We start from the raw sequence: 17,495 nt of genomic DNA, 5'->3' as shown, positions 1-17,495 counted from the left end.
AGAGCAACACCAGCGCATTTGTAAACAGAAGTCAGCTGTGCGGCGAATAAGTGGAAGTGCATGTGTGTGTTGAGTATGAATGAGAATGCGTAGTTCAGCCAAATAAGAATAGCCCACACATACACAAAGGAAAAAAGCATAGTGTGCGTGTTGTGTGTGTGCTTTTGTAAAGAAATGTTGCCAGCACCGACAAATAACAAAAGAAAAGGCAAGCGTCGAGAACAAAACAACAAAACGTACTAAGCAAAAACTGAGAATCTCACGTAGGTAAATGTCGAATAAACATATATAAATATTTTACCCTTCAAGTGAAACGAAAATCATTTGCAATCGCATTTTAAGAAGCATGTTGCCCGCTACAATCGGAAAATGGAATGTGGAAAAAGCAGAGCGCATTTTAGTGAAATGTGGCGGCTTTTCCAGTCAACTAGCGCGCAATGTGAACGAAAAAGTTGATGGTGATCCCTTGTGGGGCTCCCGTTTCGATTGCACCCAACCCACTGCTGTGGTCAAAACGCATTTGGATTTCTTGCGCAACGGCGCTGATATAATACTGACCAACACGTATCAGTCCAGCGTGGAGGGTTTCATGAAACATTTGGGCAAAACACGCGAGGAGAGCATTGCGCTCATTGCGAAAAGTGTTCAGCTGGCACACGATGCCAAATCGGAATATTTGGCTGAATTGGCTGCAGCAAATAATGGCAACATTGACGCCGATATGCCCTGGATATTGGCCTCGATTGGACCGTATGGCGCCCATTTGCACGACGGCTCCGAGTATCAGGGCAGCTATGCGAATCGTGTCAACTACGAGCAGCTGCAGCAGTGGCACACAACACGCATCGATACCTGTCTGCTGGCTGGCGTGGATGGTTTAGCTGTGGAAACATTGCCGTGCCAGTTGGAGGCTCTTGCGGTTACAGAGCTCATCCTGAAGAGATCGACAACGGCCAAGTTTTGGGTGTCTTTTCAGTGCAAGGTGAGTGTTGGACTTTTGAAATATATATCTATAAAACTATTAACAACATAAAATTAAAGTCTTTAAATTGCTCACAAATGAGTAGTGGAATAGTAGTGAAGCTTTCTTAGCTTAAATATACATTTGTGGTAAACTTATATCTATTTACCCATAGGATGAGCTGCATTTGGCACATGGTGAATCATTTGCCGGGGCTGCTTTGGCCGTTTGGCGTCTCGTGCAGCAGCATGAGGCACAATCCCGTTTGCTGGCCATCGGCGTTAATTGTGTGAATCCCAGTTATGTAACGCCGCTGATTGAGTCTCTGCGAGCAACCATGGCGCAAGAGCAGCTGCCGCCGCTGGTCATCTACAGCAATCGCGGTGAGGTGTACGATGCCGAGCGTGGCGAGTGGACGGGCACCGGTCTCAATGCGATTTCCTTTGTGCCCCAGTGGCTGCAACTAGGCGCCCGCATCATCGGCGGCTGTTGTCGCGTCTATCCTGATGACATACTCGAGATACGCAAGTACATTGATAGCATCGCTCAGCAGCCTCAAGCGCAAATCCAAACATCCTCAGTTCCGTAATTTCTTTCCCACACACAGTATAAATCATGCTAATATATAAGTGTTACTATCTGTACAAATATATAATATAAATATATATATATATATAAATATATCAATATTTCAAAATTCTCAAATGCTGTTGCTACCAACGAAAATGTATATATTTTGTGAGTTTCTTTCACTTCTCATTTAGTTGGCCTAGACCCATTTTTAAAGCTAATATAAATATATGTATAATCTGTGGAATTGTTTGCTGTTCAGAGGGTAAATTGAAAGCTGCGTCTGATTAAACAGTTCAATGCTGCAAGGTTTTAATAGTGTTTTTAATAAGTATACGCTGTGCCCGCCAAAAAATGGGGTATATTGGTTCAATGCAGCATTCTTTTGTCTAAGGAAGTTATTGAATTAGTAAATTTAACTAGATTTCTATATTGTCCATACTCAAGTTAGACACTCTTATTGCATTTGTTGTTGTTCTTTCGATGTTTAATCATTTTCAAGGTCAGTTTTGCTAGCGTGCCAAAAAATTAAAAAAAAAAGAGATCTTAATATTTTGATATTCCCTATGCTAGTTAGATAAACCAATTTCTCGAATTTCTATGATATGAGTCTATAGTAGTTTTATAATAGTTTAAAATAGAGTAAAGTAAAGCAACATTATTTATAATTTCAACTATCAACTACTATTAGACTGTAACCAGAGAAATTTTCCGCTTTTTGTTCGATTCGAGCACAGCTGCGAGTGAAACATATAACAGCCATATGTTCACCGATTGAGTTCACACGACATTCTGTGTGGTGGCAAAGGCAGCAAAGGTTATCAAAACAGACGCTGCCGGCCTGTTTGTCTGTTTGTCCATCCCAGACATCAGCTGAACTAATCTCTGTCAGAGCCGGACTAATCTCTCTCAGAGCCGGCACTAAACATAATAGGCCTGATTAATACCATATTAATAAGACATTTACTAATCAATTAATGAATTGGCCTTCAACAAACTTTCCTCTAGCCACTTTTACTTAGAAAGCGTTGAATATCCTCATTATAAGGATTATTCTTTACCCATTATTATTACATCAGATTTCTTTACTTATCAGAAAGACCAAAGGCCAAAAAATTGAGGTAGGCCAGAATCACTTTTGAGATTTAGTTTCTTATTTCATTTGTATATATTTTAAATTTAAAACATTTTTTTAAGATATTAGTTAATTTAGTAACTAATAAGTAATTTAAAACAATATTATTACTTCTTTCTTAAAAGAATACAAAAAGAGCAAAAACTGACATCGCATCAGATCAACAAAAATTAAAAACTAATAAGTGATTAATAAAATTATAATTTTCCTCTTTGTTTTATTTAAAGAGTAAGTGATTAATATATATAACTATATTTTTTTTGACGAACATACCTAAACAGTATCGAGGTTTATTATTCACTTCCTTCTTTAGTTGTTAAACAAAGAGAAGTTATATTTTGTTTCAAACAAGCAAAAACTGATATTGTATCAGATCCGATTAAAAAATGATGAATAAGATACAATAAAAATATCATTGACGTTGTCCGGGGCACTTGTTATTGTTTCTTGTGACTTTAAGTTCATATTTTTACTTTATTGCTGCTGCTGCTGCTGCTGTTGAGCATATGGCTCAGTGTGATAAGAGCAGCCTATAAAGACAGGCGGTCAACATTGTAATCTGCCATATTTAGTTTGAGCTGCAGACCGAACGGAATATATATATGTTATATAAATACATTTGTTATTCGTCCGCTTAGTAACTTACAGAAAAATAACAACTTAATCAATTACATACACACATTGATACGATTTTCAAGGTAAGTGCTTTGTGCTTAGCAAAAATCTTCCATTAATTGCTGACAAACAACTGTGTTATTACTATTACTTGTTGTTGTTTTCGTTGTTGTTTGTTGAAAGAAGCAAGTTCATCATCATTAAACTCTCGATGCAGCTGCTGCTTATTGGAACAGAGGGTTGTAGTTCAAAAAGTGATAAGCTTCAACTTAATCAGTGACAGTGACTTAATATGTTAAAAATTGCTCTAGATATTGACTATCAGTAAACGACGATCATATAATTTAAAAAAGTTTTATTTAAATTTGATAGAATTTTTGAAAAGTACAAAATATCAAATCAAAAACTGTGCTAAAAAATGAGGAGTAAGAAAAATATTCAAGATTGTTCATTCTAGCACAAAAGCACTCAATCTAAATATAATTTTTGGTTTCCTTTCGGTACGTTTTTGTCTTGAATCTAGTTGATCAGTATTGGTCTTAATATTATATTAGAATTTCTCTCAGTGCACTTATTGGATTGTCAGGTGTCAAGGCTCACATTGATGATTGTTGTGTTGACAAACAACAGATGGCTCTGCCACTTGCTGATAAGAATCCATTACAGCGATGTAAAAATATGTTATCAGCGAGAATTTCTTTTAATACAAATTGAATAACAAATTCCCCATTCTACTATTTAGCATACAATTTATTAATTATGGTTCTGACGCGATTGCTGGTTAAGGATGGCGGGTTTGGCACCCAGATGACCGTGCATGTGGGCAACTCCGTCGATGGTGATCCGTTGTGGAGTGCACGCTTCAATGCCACCAATCCAACGGCCGTCATCAATACCCATCTCGATTTTCTGCAGAGTAAGTGATTAACATACAAACATATTAACATACATCTGTTAACCACGGCTTGCATTATCGATCTGTGCAATAGATGGCGCTGATATGATACTGACAAACACATATCAGACGAGTGTAGAGGGCTATATGGAATATCTGGAGCTGGATGAGCAGGAGAGCATTGAGCTAATCAAGAACACTGTACAACTGGCGCACGTGGCCAAAGAAAAGTATCTAACCGAATGCTATGAGGCGCAGCTGGAAGTGAACGAAGGTGAGTAAACAATTTTAAAGATTACTGGAAAACTGTCAAGCTTTCTGCGACAACAGAACAACCAATTTGACAGCAGAATCCTTGCCATAAATTCCTAAAATAGGTGTTTATTAAGAAGTTAAACAGTCTATAGTCACAAAACTGATTAAAAGTTAGACCCATTGGAAGAAATTTACTTTGTTAAGCTATCATTGATATTATTATACAAAGATTTCATCCTTGTTTTCGAACGACAGTAAAGCACCATATAAATTTAAAACTCACTTGATACCCACAATGATACGATGTTTTAGATTTGCATCATATATTTTGCGGTTTGCGGTCACAAAGTTGTTCAATCGTCAAATCCCGATAATACGAAATATGCTCAAATTGCTAAGATGCCCTTTATTTAACAGGTTACCCGCTGATTATTGCTTCGATTGGACCATTTGGCGCTCATCTGCACGACGGATCCGAGTACACGGGCGAGTATGCGGATTATGTGGCCCCAAAAACCATAACCGACTGGCATCGCGTCCGCATTGAGGCCTGTCTAGAGGCGGGCGTGGATGCGTTGGCTATTGAAACGATACCCTGCCAAATGGAGGCAGAAGCATTGGTTGAGATGCTCTGCGATGATTATCCCGACGTGAAATTCTGGGTGGCATTTCAATGCAAGGACGAGAGCAGGCTGGCGCATGGCGAAGAGTTCGCTGACGCTGCGAATGCAATTTGGGACATATTGCGAGAGCGAAAGGCGTTGGACAATTGCCTCGCTGTGGGCGTGAATTGTGTGCATCCCAAGTTTGTGACTCCGCTCTTCAAAAGCCTGAATGGTGAGCGTAGCGTGGAGGAACAAATCCCACTAGTGGTCTATCCAAACAGCGGCGAGGTCTACGATGTGACAACAGGTTGGCAGGGCCGTGAACATTGTGTGCCGCTCGAGAAATATGTGCCGGAATGGGCGCAGCTGGGCGCGAAAATCATTGGTGGCTGCTGCAGGACCTATGCCCGGGACATTCGGCACATTAGCGAGGCCGTCCACGCCATTAATAATCACAAATAAGTCGCTTGATCTAGAAATCCATGTAAATAATTGTATTTAGATTGTAAATAAAGGCAAAACTAAAAAAAATGCAGATCTGCTTTATGAATTGTGATCGCTTTATCGAGTTCGATATCGAGCTACGATTTCTGCGCCAAAAAAGTACAGAACTGATTATTATAATCTAATATTTTAGCACAATTAAAATTTAGAAATTTCATTTTCCTTTTTGTTAAAGAAATTTGAAAATATATCGATAAAACGTGCTATCGACATTCAGAGCACAGGTGAATTGCATACAGTTGGCAGCACCGCTCGAATGACATTCGCAAAAACGCCGCGACCCGAGCAAACTTGCAATAAAATTTAGCAAATTAATTTTAAATTAATATTTGGTATTTGGGAAAACCAAATAACACACAAGCACAATGTTGATCAAAGTGAAGGTAATGCCAATACGGCGAAGCAAGCAACATGCCCAATTTGCGGAATGATGCAGCGTCCACCATGCGTCAGCTTGGCGACCAACAACAAAAAAAATACAGCAAAATATATTTATTAATAATGTGAAACTCCTACTTACAGACACTGACTGGCAAGGAAATTGAGATCGATATTGAGCCCACAGATAAGGTTGACCGCATAAAGGAACGCGTCGAGGAAAAGGAAGGCATACCACCACAACAACAACGTCTCATATTCTCCGGCAAACAAATGTGCGTCAGGTATAAAAAAGTGTATATATGTAAAATTATTAAAATGTTGTTAATTTTTGCAGGAACGATGACAAAACGGCGGCAGACTATAAAGTGCAAGGCGGCTCCGTGCTACATTTGGTTCTTGCCTTGCGCGGCGGCAGCAACAAAACTAATTGATTAGACAGGCGTTGAACACTCGTCTTTAGTAAATTGATAACTCATTAAGTCATTTTCTACAAGAAATTCGTGTTTCTCAAATAAAAGAAAATCGTCAACGGTATTTACGAAGAACTACAAAGAAAAGCATATAATTTTTAGTTATTTATGAAAATGTTTTAAAATATTTGTAATTGAATTGATTTGAGAGCTAAACTCAGCGAGAATGATGAGTTTGCTAATCAGATATATAATATGTATCTATTTGTTTATTAACATCATGCAACCGATTCTCTACAACTCATTAAAAGTGCCACAAATAGTCACACTTGAACTCTTAAGCAAAAGTCAAAAAATCTTATAAAAAAATGCAAAACTTTTATTTGTTCTTTTTTTTCTTCAGATGGAAGACCTGCGACTTTTCCATATGTCCACATACATAGTATATTTTTTCCATACATTTTAAGATTATTCTTTTGGTTAGGCAGTGAATGTTGAATATAAAGTTGATATTAAATGCGACCGACTAGCAAATGATTCTTTGGCGTGCATTGCTCCGGCTTCAAGCGCGTTAGGATCACCTTGTAGCCAGCCTCCTCCGCCTGCAGTTTGCGATCAGTGTCCACAACGCACATGCAATGCAGCCCCTGCAACGTGATTTCCGGCTTGCAATTGACTGTGCCTAATTCGTGTGCCTGATCCGCTGTATGTGCTATATAGAGATAATCCTTTGTGTCGAGCACCTGGCGAAATCGAGCACTCAGCGGGTAGGCAATGTGTGGCATTGGCTGCAGCGAACCATAGCAGCAGGGACAGCACACGAAGCGCGCATGGACACGCTGACATTGTTGCAGCACAATGTCGGTGGCTGTGCCGCAGGCATGCAACGAGGCGCCAATATCGAAGCGTCCCATAAAATAATCAATATTGCACTGATAGAAGACGCAGTTGGTCAGCTTCAGCTCCGCGGCCCGTTTGTGGGCATGCGCCAGTGAATATGCCTTATTCTCCAGCACAATCACAATACACTGGGGCAGCTTTAGAGCCAGGAGTATAGCCAAATGCCCAGTGCCGCTACAGAAGTCAACAATGCGATCGTTGGCCTGTGCCAGAGAGACAACCGCATTGGCCATATTCTCTAGTTGTTGACGCTTACGCTCTAGCCGCTCCTCGGGCAACGCTGAGCTCTTCGCATGCGTCGGCTCAATATCCTGCCAATCGATCAATTGTTCGCCATATGTCTGCTCCGAATCGGTGCTAAAATGTAGCTGTAGCTGTGAGAGCTTGGCCAGAGCAGCATCGACTTCCAACTGGCTGGTGTAGATGCGATTCCGGGGACGATATCGCTTGGGGTCGGCTTTGTAGAGGCTCGCCTCCTCGCAGTCGGGTATGCTCAATAATTGTGTATTCTCTGCCGGCGCCACCAGCAGCGGTACATATAACTCATGCAGTATGCGGGCGCAGTTCGTATCAAAGCTATCAATCTGCAAGCAATTGAAAGATTAGTTAATAAGGGGTACAGATTAGGGAATTTAGAGCAGCTGACCTCACTGAACCAGGTGCTGGTGAGCGGAAAATGTGGCAGCATTTGGGCGCAATGCTGGAAGACTAGTCGGAGCAGTGGGTAGAGTATTAAATCGGCAATGGTAAAGCTAATGCCCTCGGCAAAACGATGCTCGATCAACAGTTGCTCCTTGGGTATGCTGCACTCGATGAGGATGCGATCTTTCCTCTTCACTGGTACACCATTTTCTCCCAACTGATTCGCCTGTTCTCGGGCCAGTTTATAGATGTTGTGCATGCGCACCGGTTGATTCATGTGCTGCTCAAAGCGCACCACCTCAGCGGGCACTTCACGCAACTGTAGCTCTCCGCTCTGCAGCTGGGTGACCAAATTAACCACATCCACCTCACAGAAACGCGTCCAAATGGAGGCTTCGGCGGGCGCTAGCAGGCAACTGCCCTTGAAACCCAATAGTTGACGCAAATGGGCACTCGGTTGGCGGGCAATGAGCTCCCGGCAGACGGCACAGGTGCCAGCAATGAAAATGTTTCCATTTCGCTGATAAATCGGCAGACGAAGATCCCTCAGAGCGGGCAGCGTTGCAGCCTCACGACACGTTATATGCTGTTCGGTTAGTTCACGTCGCAGCTGGGAGCTGCGTAAAGCTATCTTTCCCGAGTCAATTTTACTCGCAACAAAATTAACTTTAATATTTGAGGGCTCTTTGAGGTAGCGATATGTGTAAAGCGCTAGGAACGAAGGCACGCTGGTGTATATTGTTGTTTCCGCATTTTGTGTGCTTATCTCAATCTCCACATACAGTTGATCCATCGTCTCAATTAATTTAACTAATCATTTAACTAATGTGAATTGAAGAAAATAACGAAAAGAAAATTATATAGCGAAATCAATGTGAAAACACAAAAGAAATCGAAATCAAGCAATTTTGAGGTTATGTGCTACAAAAATACAAAATAAAATCAGCTGGCAGCCATGGGCAGTGGAAGATGCAGCTAAGCTGCCATTCACATGTCGACGCGCCTTGAATATATTTGAATTCCTATTTCGACTAATTCCTCGCGTTTTTTGTTTTGTTTTGTTTTTGGCGCTGCTGATAATAGAGAACTTTTCAACTCTTTTTGTTGCACTGCTAATTACAAAAATAATATGAATTGAGCTGTAAGCGCGACGCGTTTCTTCCTCCACATGCAAAGTTAGCCCTTGTTGGTCAGCTCAACTCGAAAACAAATCGCAAACGTTAGTTTAAATTTACAAGTTGTACGGAGAACAGGTGCGTGTTGTTGGCTTGCCAAATGAAAAACGTGCATTTTAATAATAAGCAAACACACACACTTGAGCAGTTCAATTAGGTATGCCAATTCGCATAATTAACAATCATCAGCTGTGCATATTTACATGATGTGTGTGTGAGTGACCAGTGTTAAGTGCTGCACTGCAGCTTTACGAATAAAACTGCATTCGAGTCAAGGTCGTCGTTCGCTTCATTCATTAAAAATTGTAACGGCAACGGATATGGGCCAATAAAAAACCTTAACAACTATTATATAACAAACTAATTTTAGCTCTCCCTCTCTCTCTCTCTCATTGGCCTTCAAGCTGAGCTTTAATTGCGCATTACTCCCTCAGCACTACCTCTACACTAGCAAAGAAACAACAACAATTAAATAGATTTATTGCACAATTTTGTTGTTCGATTCTAGGCTATATATTGCTAGCTGTGCCGCTCAATTGAGTTTTTTTTCTGTCTCTCTTTGTCACTCTCTTTTGACACTTGATTGTTGTTAATTTATACTATCTCTGGAACGACAGCTTAGACGCTATAATTTTTTTTACAATCAAATCTATTGGATTTATAAATGTATGTATATATGTGTATGAAATTTGTGTATGTATGTGTATATACCTACATATACATATATATTTAGTGTATACATTGATTAACGTTAAGTTAGTTTAATATAGTGCGACCACGACTTGAAGTTTGTTTGTTACTTTTGCGGCCTCATTGGGCAATGCAAAAATAAAAATGATCCAAAAATTACGTTCGAAAATGTTGCGCGACTAGTATATATCCCAACAAATTGGGAACTTTTATTTTTAAATAGTTATTTAAATATGTATTTAATTATTTTGTTTTTAAATATTTATTATAAAACTATTCAATTTAAATAATTACTGCGCCATCACAACTTCATAACACTCTTTGCCATAGATTTTAAGCATGTGCAGGGTAAATAAAAGTGCCGCAACAATGCACCTTAAAGTAAACCAAAAGTAAACAACATATTTATGTACCTAGATATGTACATAAATAAAGTAGCGTCGCAATCAAAATGTAAACAGAAAAGGTTATAAAAAATAAAATAAATAAGCCAATTAGCAGGGTTAATAAAACAGGCGCAACACAAGCAACACAAACACATATGGATATACACACACCCACACAGATAAAAGGCGTACATATATATATATATATATATATATATATATATATGCATATAAATATCTACATATGTATATATACTAACTGCCTAAAGATATGATGAAGATGGGACAACGACGACGACGACGAACTCGTTTCAATTGGAGCGCTTGAAATTGAATTCATTTCGCTTTCGAGCGTAAAACCAAGCACATTTCGATCGTGTGTATTCTGATCTTTTCAGACTACATAGTATATATATATATATATATTGTTTACTTTATTTATTCTGTTTTTGTTTGCTGCATTCCGATAACAACAAAAAGCCTTACCAAAATGGAACAGTGGAATAATGTGGAGCTGACGAGCATTACCAAAAAATCATATACACTGAATCACGTATACGATGGCGCCCAAAAGCTCAACAGTGGCAAGGCAAACGAGACGACAACAACGACTCCAACAACATCAACAACAACAACCACAACAAGTGCCACAAATGGCAAAGAGAGCGCGCCAGCTGAGGGTGATGGGGTGCTGCAGCCCGGCTCGGATATCAAACCGAAAATTGAGCCGGAAAATGTGGAGCCGCTGGTGCGACGTCTCTACGGGATTACAGTGAGCGAATTGAAGGAGCTAAATGCCTACGATGATCGCAACTACTGGATACAGGCCGATTGGTGAGTAGCAATAAATACTATTAATATTATTGTCATTGCTTTAAATTATTAATAAAAAAAATGTAGTGGCTCGAAAATTATAACTTATCGTTTGGCATAGTTTCAATTACTGAAAGTACTTCTTTTCCGGCAATTTCAATTTGCTGCAGCTCTTTGTACACTCAGAAAAACAATTACGTTAAATTTTAGAAATACGTCAAGGATTCAGAGAGTAAATTTCGAAAATTGAAAGCTGTGGACAAAGACATGATGTATATCTAATTTCCAGGGTTCTGTTTTCTATGTGTACGCAGAAGAATTCTTATATTAGCTATTTTGTTACTTATAATATTATTAAATTTGAGTATTTTAAGATTTCACATAAACAGGGTAACTTTTTTCCGAGTGTATAAAACACCTCACCCAAAGACTGCAAAACACAAAACAATAATGTTTACATTGGTTGTTGATTCGCACATTAAAACACACACACACAAACAGACACAGAGACACACCCAGAGTCTAATTTTAGTGATATTAATTAAAGTTGCTGTGGGGTGCAATTGAGTTTGACGTATTTTCCCTTGTTGTTCTTGGTGTTGCTGTTGTCAGTCATCTTGTCAACATCCTACTTTCTTATCTTTTGGGTTGGCACATAACTTTTTTTTTTTACATTATTTGACAGCGCTTGCCATAAATCATTATAGCAGTTAAGTAACTAACTAAAACTAATTGCAGCACCACATCCAAGCATAACAACTAGAAAGTATGTTTACATAACAACTAGAAAGTACAGCTATCTATGGGTTGCCAAAGTCTAAATACCCATCTAAGTATAAGTTTCAAATGAATATGGAATATTCGCAACTGAATATATCCAATATTGTAGATTAGAATTTCCATTTGAAAATTGTTTCAAGCAAAAATTATCGTAAATACCTAAAATAAATTATAATTTGAAAAGGTACTTACTTTGTGAAAGTTGGTGCTGTCAACAAATTTAAGACTTACCTAAATTCCATTTTTTTTTTTAATATTAACATAAATACCGACAAAATCGTGTTTTCAAATTTAAATATATCAATTTTCCGTAGGAGAAATCGATCAAAACGTTATTGATTTTAGAAATCGTTTGAGTTTTGACAAACTTATGTTAATTTGCATTTTACACAAAAAAAAATGCTTAAACCCAAGTAAACAAAAGTTAAAAGTTAATATATACACATAGATATGTATCATCTATACAAGAATACACTGTTACCTTTTCAAGTGTAGTTTCTAATTTTGATAAAATTCAATTGTGTGATTAAATAATAACAGCGACATCAATTGACACTTTCTTTATTGAGTTAACTAAATTTAAGAATGTTTTCTTCTCAGTGTTTTTTTGTGTTCCATTTAATAATAGTAGTCTTTTTTATTTGATTAAATTATTATAAATAGGGCAGTAAAAACAGACTCTTTGTCGCTTAATAAATTTTTTTAAACAAATTGCTGACACTCAACGAACAAAGAATAAGCTTAAAAATACTGAGATTTATTTTAGAACAGGTCTCTGCTGGAACCCAAACATGCTTAGCTTGGTTTGATTCTCAGCCAATTTGGCAGTCTTTGTGGCGGTGGTTCGCTTGTTCGTCTTTGGCTTGGACAGGCCAACACGTCGGGCAGTTGGCGCCAGGGCAGGTTTAACGTGCAAAGCAGTCTCCTGCCTACTCGGCACTGGTGCACTCTGTGAACTGGTATCATCCTCCGAGCAGGATGGCGAGAGCAAAATGATAGCATCATCATCGTTGTTACCCTTTATATCCGATGCAGTTTCAGTTACCTGCAATTGCTTGCTCTCGCTCTCAGTTGTATTAGGCTCTGTCTTTGCTTCAGTCGCCACTTGTGGCGCTCCAAAGAAGCGACTACGCACCTCCACCACTCGCTGCTCCTGGGTGAATATGCTCCGCTTTAGCGCATTTACTCGCGTCGAACGGTCCTCGCTCGATTTCTTTGGACTAAGCAGTCGCAGCAATGATGCATTTTCACAGACGATCGGCGAACGTGGTGTCTCCTTGGCAAACGGATTCGAGTGGCGACTCTTGCTGTGCACGGGCGATGCCGGAGGCGTTGCATTCTCATCAGGACTACGCTTGCGTTTGCCCGTATAACTGTATATATTGAAGAGTTCAGCTTCGGTGTGTTTCGCTTGTTCCTGGCGCTGATTGGCTTCGATCTCGTCATCTATAGTTTGGCCGACAAAGTCCACTTTCTTGAAGAACAATGCACATGATGTTTGCTTTGTCTCCTTTGGCTGCTCGACAAGTTCTTGGTGGCTATTGCTTTGCCAGATACTTTTGTGCTTGCTGTGTTTTATGTGCTTTGCTGGCTTCGTGGCATCCACGCGATCTGGATGCCAATTATCTAGACGCTTGAGCGTAAACGGATTCAGATTGCCCAGGGCTAAATGCAAGGCTTGTTCGTTATCTGCCAGCAATGACCCAGCATTGCTGCAGTAGCTTTCATCAGTCTCATTGTTTTCCAGAGCGCTCAGACGCTCCATGCGCCGCTCCAGCGGATTGTAGATGTACATGTGCTTGAAGGTGGCCTCCGCTTTCATGAAATTCTCGATATATGCATCATCCACCTGAACAAATTGCACAAATTGAACAAACAAAGTTAATTAGTTAATAGTTAATTGTTGCTATATGTGCTGCGTAGTTTCCCCCATCGAAATGGCGCATTCATCATTTTTTCACACTTATCAATAATAATATCTTGAGCGTAGTTATAACAATTAAGCTTACTTCATGTAGTAGTTTAGACACTTTTGTTTAAATATTTGCGAACAGAACAATAATATTAAAATGAATATGGATTGTGTCGCACATGAGTAGTAAGTGGGAATGGCTGTCGTTAGATAAGATCTTCCCTATGAAACCACATATCATCCTATGTGTGCATCCTATCCGTTAATCAAGCAACATTAAATGCACGTGGGAGGACAAAAGTGATGTCAAAAGTTGTTGGTGAGTTACGGTCCAAGCTAGACCAACTCGGAGCACACAATCACCCATAAGATCATAGTGGATATAGCAGGGAATGATGCGGCAGAATCAGAACCGTTTTGTGGTATGGGAGGACACACAATTTGGCAACAACTGCATAACTGAGGATCGAAAAATGACATAGGCGACAACTGAGCTGGGCGGAGGCATCAGACCAGGCAACCTCGACGGGTATCAAGCGGCTATAATCAAAAACGATAAGGTGAAAAACGGACTGGGAACACTCACCGATCTCTTGACAAGATATTGTAGACTAAGAAGTCAGCTGATCAAACAAGGTATTGTCGCTTTAACTAGAAAAGATGCAGTATCCTAGCGAAACATGCTTTAAACTGGGAAGAGATTAGTAACCCTCAACCAGACGAGGATGTTACACAAAGTACACCGGAATAATAATAAATAAATAGTATAGTGCTCATTTGAATTTTGATTCCGTAACTCACCTCCAGATTGCGCATATTGAGATATTGTGGTATTTTCTTCAATGCAATACGCATATCGTCCTGTTCGGTTTTTAGCATAAATTTACATGCCTTGGCCAGGCCAATGCCCGGCAGCGAGTCCAGATAATCACAACCGGATAAGATGCACATGCGTCGAAACTTGTCGAATTGAAAGCGCTCCTCGCGACACCCCATGGCCAGATGAAGCTTCTCTGCATCTACGAGCAGACCAGCGCCACTCAAGTCCAACTTGAATATGATTCGCTGGGCACCGAATAGCGTCAGATCCGAATCCTCCGTCACAATATACTGGGCGATGCCCGCCCGATTTAGCCAGGCCATTTGTGCATCTGCCTCGTACGGCGCCACAATGCAATCGATTTTGAGTTCGCGACACTCGTGGATCAGGCGCAGAGCCATCTCGTGGGTGACATCCACACAGCGACGCATTTGGGAGCGTGCCTCCTCCACACGACCCAATCGCAACAGTTCCGCGGCCCGTTTTTTGCTCTGTTGACGCGATTCGCGTCGTCGCTGCTCAGTCAGCGCCTTGGCCGGCAAATGTTGGCCATCAAAGACCAGTATGGGTTTAATATTGTACGAGACGAGCAATTGCACATACTTTAGGCAGTATTGCACATAGAGATCGGTATCCTCGCCACGGGCCAATTTCTCGGCACAGCTGAAGACGCCTTTGTGCAGCCAGCAATAGGTGTCCACGGCAACGGTGCTGCCGCGCATATCCTTCAGATGCACCCTGGCCGATGCCTTCTCCAGGAACGGTATCAGGCCCGTTATGCCCATGACAACAAATCACAAACAATAATCAACAATTAACAGCAAACAAAAACAGTCGGCTCTCTGCGGCGGAATCAACGCCAAAACACTTTCCGCCAAAAAAAAAACAGCAGCTGAATATTGATGCTGCTTCTTGCTCGCTGCTATAATTTGCCATTCGCCACGATCTTTGCGGGTTTTTAGGTTCATTGCCAAATTTTGCAACACTGCGTACGTTGGGTACATTGAATTTGGTTCAAATATTTTACTTGCGTTTTTGACAATTTGTAATTTATTTATTTGATTTAATTGCATTTTTATTCGTAATTTTTTTTTTTAGTAATGTAAAGAACCCTTTGATTGTGTCACATTGCCCGCATGGCTATGTGCTGAAAATTCTGAATGCCTTGGATTCGAAAAAGGAGGATTTTGTGGATGCTCAAAATCAACTGCTGCTCTACTTAGGTAAATATTTAATATAATGAGAAAAACTACAATAAAACCATACAAAACAATAAAATAAAATATCCGCGCCACACAAATTATTCCATATCTTGGAAGCACAATTTTCTCTCAAAATTGATCATTAAATTCGATTCGCTATTTTCATTAGACAATATCTTTGATGGGAGCGATGTTTTAAGTTATAAAAACAACAACAAAATGTATATATATAAAATAGTTTTTGCGCCAATTGTTATCGTTTAGTTAATAAAAGTTATCTGTCAGTACATAAATAAACAAACTTTACGTATATTTTCTTTGATAAAGTGTGATAAAAAAATGTTTTGTCTCAGCTTATTTGCACAACTGTTGCTATAATTAACCAATGTATTTATGGCTTATCATATTTATTTTATTTTTTCTTAGCCAAACAAAACGTGCAATGTCCACGACCCATTGCCAATGCACGTGGCAGCTATTACTCCGTGGAACAGCTGAGTGGCAATGGACATGTGGTGCGCCTGCTGGAATATATACCCGGCAAAATGTTTCACGAAGTGGATGTGACCAAAAATCTACTCTATCAGAGCGGTGAATACTTGGCCAAATTGGATCGGGCACTGAAGAGCTTTACGCACAAGGCATACGAAACCCACAAGACACTGTGGATGCTGCAATCGGTGCCACAATTACGCGATTTCCTCTACGTGCTCGAAGATCATCAGCGCAAAGCGCTATGCGAGGAGATCATCGATACGTTCGAGTCGAAGGTGTTGAGGTTGATTAACTTGCTGGAGCTGCAGATCATCCATGGCGATTACAATGAACAGAATATTCTGGTGAATGCAACAAATCCCGATCGACCCAATTCTTATCGCGTTACGGGTGTCATTGATTTTGGTGACACCAGTCGCTCGCCGCTAATCTTTGAACTTGGCATTGCGATGACCTATATGATGCTACAGGCCAAGGATTTGGCTAGCGGTGGCATCTTCCTTGCTGGCTATACCAGTGTCCAGAGTGTTAACGATGTGGAGCGTGGCTATCTCAAGTATTGTGTGGCTGCTCGTCTCGCTCAGAGTCTGATAATGGGCGCCTATACGCACACCCTGCATCCGGGCAATGATTATGTGCTTGTTACCCAGGCGCAGGGTTGGACCATGCTTGAGCAGCTCTGGCGCGACCAGCTGAACACCATTGATGAGCTGTGGGACACGACAGCACATCAGTATCTCACCCAGAGCACCAAGTAATTGCAAAGCTTTTTATTCCGTCCAAAATGCAACGAACTTTCTTTTGTCAATTAGTAGTATTTCAAAAAAAATAAAAAAAATTTTACGCAAAATGAGTCCAATTATCAAGTATTTGAGAATTTGCATTTTAATTGTATTACTTTTAATGTATAGCTATGAATATAATTATTATTATTATTATTATAATTATTGTATGTAAACATTTACTAAATATTTTATACATTAAAACTTGTTACATTGTATGCAGCTTTAAATCGAGTTCTTTTTTTTTTTTGTTGTCGCTCTATATAATTATGTTAACCAGAATGAACAATTCTCTTTACTGAATATGTAGTCGGAGCAATTTGCAATTATAATTACAACATTGGTCTAATTATAATTAGAGAAAATAATGTGGGTAGTAAAATTGTTTTTAAATCGGCGACAAATTGTTCTAGCTAACATTTAGTTGAACGCATAAGAAACGGATTACAACACCTTTCCAAACAAAATTTTTAATTATATTTTTTTTTTAGAAATCAATATTTCCTGTTTACAACTTACGACTATTTCTTGACGTTCACTTTATATATCCCACTATTTGGAAGGATT

General features: G+C 39.6%; 6 protein-coding genes across 9 annotated transcripts; 4 read left to right on the top strand and 2 right to left on the bottom strand.

Annotated features, from left to right (window-relative positions):
• The first annotated feature begins 187 nt into the window (after positions 1 to 187).
• On the top strand, positions 188 to 1,635 carry LOC6561867 (selenocysteine methyltransferase). Its single transcript, XM_001989181.3, has 3 exons — positions 188 to 267; positions 343 to 982; positions 1,137 to 1,635. The coding sequence occupies exons 2-3, from the start codon at positions 347 to 349 to the stop codon at positions 1,548 to 1,550; spliced, it is 1,050 nt and encodes a 349-aa protein (XP_001989217.1). The 5' UTR covers positions 188 to 267; positions 343 to 346; the 3' UTR covers positions 1,551 to 1,635.
• Positions 1,636 to 3,300: 1,665 nt separating this feature from the next.
• Positions 3,301 to 5,567, top strand: LOC6561868 (homocysteine S-methyltransferase). The gene is made up of 4 exons (XM_001989182.3): positions 3,301 to 3,364; positions 4,024 to 4,197; positions 4,271 to 4,450; positions 4,849 to 5,567. Exons 2-4 carry the CDS (start codon positions 4,041 to 4,043, stop codon positions 5,496 to 5,498), a joined length of 987 nt encoding a protein of 328 aa, XP_001989218.1. The 5' UTR covers positions 3,301 to 3,364; positions 4,024 to 4,040; the 3' UTR covers positions 5,499 to 5,567.
• A 239-nt stretch (positions 5,568 to 5,806) lies between these two features.
• LOC6561869 (NEDD8) lies at positions 5,807 to 6,713 on the top strand. The gene is made up of 3 exons (XM_001989183.2): positions 5,807 to 5,923; positions 6,063 to 6,193; positions 6,256 to 6,713. Exons 1-3 carry the CDS (start codon positions 5,906 to 5,908, stop codon positions 6,350 to 6,352), a joined length of 246 nt encoding a protein of 81 aa, XP_001989219.1. The 5' UTR covers positions 5,807 to 5,905; the 3' UTR covers positions 6,353 to 6,713.
• On the bottom strand, positions 6,688 to 8,775 carry LOC6561870 (glutathione S-transferase C-terminal domain-containing protein homolog). Its single transcript, XM_001989184.2, has 2 exons — positions 7,878 to 8,775; positions 6,688 to 7,815 (listed from the first exon to the last, which is right to left on the bottom strand). Exons 1-2 carry the CDS (start codon positions 8,664 to 8,666, stop codon positions 6,844 to 6,846), a joined length of 1,761 nt encoding a protein of 586 aa, XP_001989220.1. The 5' UTR covers positions 8,667 to 8,775; the 3' UTR covers positions 6,688 to 6,843.
• Positions 8,776 to 9,052: 277 nt separating this feature from the next.
• Positions 9,053 to 17,158, top strand: LOC6561871 (hydroxylysine kinase). Of its 3 annotated transcripts, none has more exons than XM_032735745.2 (4): positions 9,053 to 9,126; positions 10,605 to 10,958; positions 15,548 to 15,672; positions 16,078 to 17,158. In XM_032735745.2, the coding sequence occupies exons 2-4, from the start codon at positions 10,615 to 10,617 to the stop codon at positions 16,902 to 16,904; spliced, it is 1,296 nt and encodes a 431-aa protein (XP_032591636.1). In that variant the 5' UTR covers positions 9,053 to 9,126; positions 10,605 to 10,614; the 3' UTR covers positions 16,905 to 17,158. The 3 variants fall into 3 exon arrangements, with proteins under 3 accessions (XP_032591636.1, XP_001989221.1, XP_032591637.1); XM_001989185.3 differs by having other exon boundaries at positions 9,101 to 9,205; XM_032735746.2 differs by lacking the exon at positions 9,053 to 9,126 and adding an exon at positions 10,468 to 10,500.
• On the bottom strand, positions 12,263 to 15,313 carry LOC6561559 (exonuclease 1). 2 transcript variants are annotated; one of them, XM_001989186.3, is made up of 2 exons: positions 14,431 to 15,313; positions 12,263 to 13,566 (listed from the first exon to the last, which is right to left on the bottom strand). In XM_001989186.3, the coding sequence occupies exons 1-2, from the start codon at positions 15,232 to 15,234 to the stop codon at positions 12,475 to 12,477; spliced, it is 1,896 nt and encodes a 631-aa protein (XP_001989222.1). In that variant the 5' UTR covers positions 15,235 to 15,313; the 3' UTR covers positions 12,263 to 12,474. The 2 variants fall into 2 exon arrangements, with proteins under 2 accessions (XP_001989222.1, XP_032591635.1); XM_032735744.2 differs by lacking the exon at positions 14,431 to 15,313 and adding an exon at positions 14,216 to 14,291.
• Positions 17,159 to 17,495: the final 337 nt, after the last annotated feature.

This window comes from Drosophila grimshawi, unplaced genomic scaffold, assembly GCF_018153295.1.
Source record: "Drosophila grimshawi isolate 15287-2541.00 unplaced genomic scaffold, ASM1815329v1 contig_1377, whole genome shotgun sequence".
Lineage (NCBI taxonomy): Eukaryota > Metazoa > Arthropoda > Insecta > Diptera > Drosophilidae > Drosophila > Drosophila grimshawi.
The sequence above is the reverse complement of the archived record's forward strand: the minus strand, read 5'-3'. Positions and strand labels throughout refer to the sequence as shown.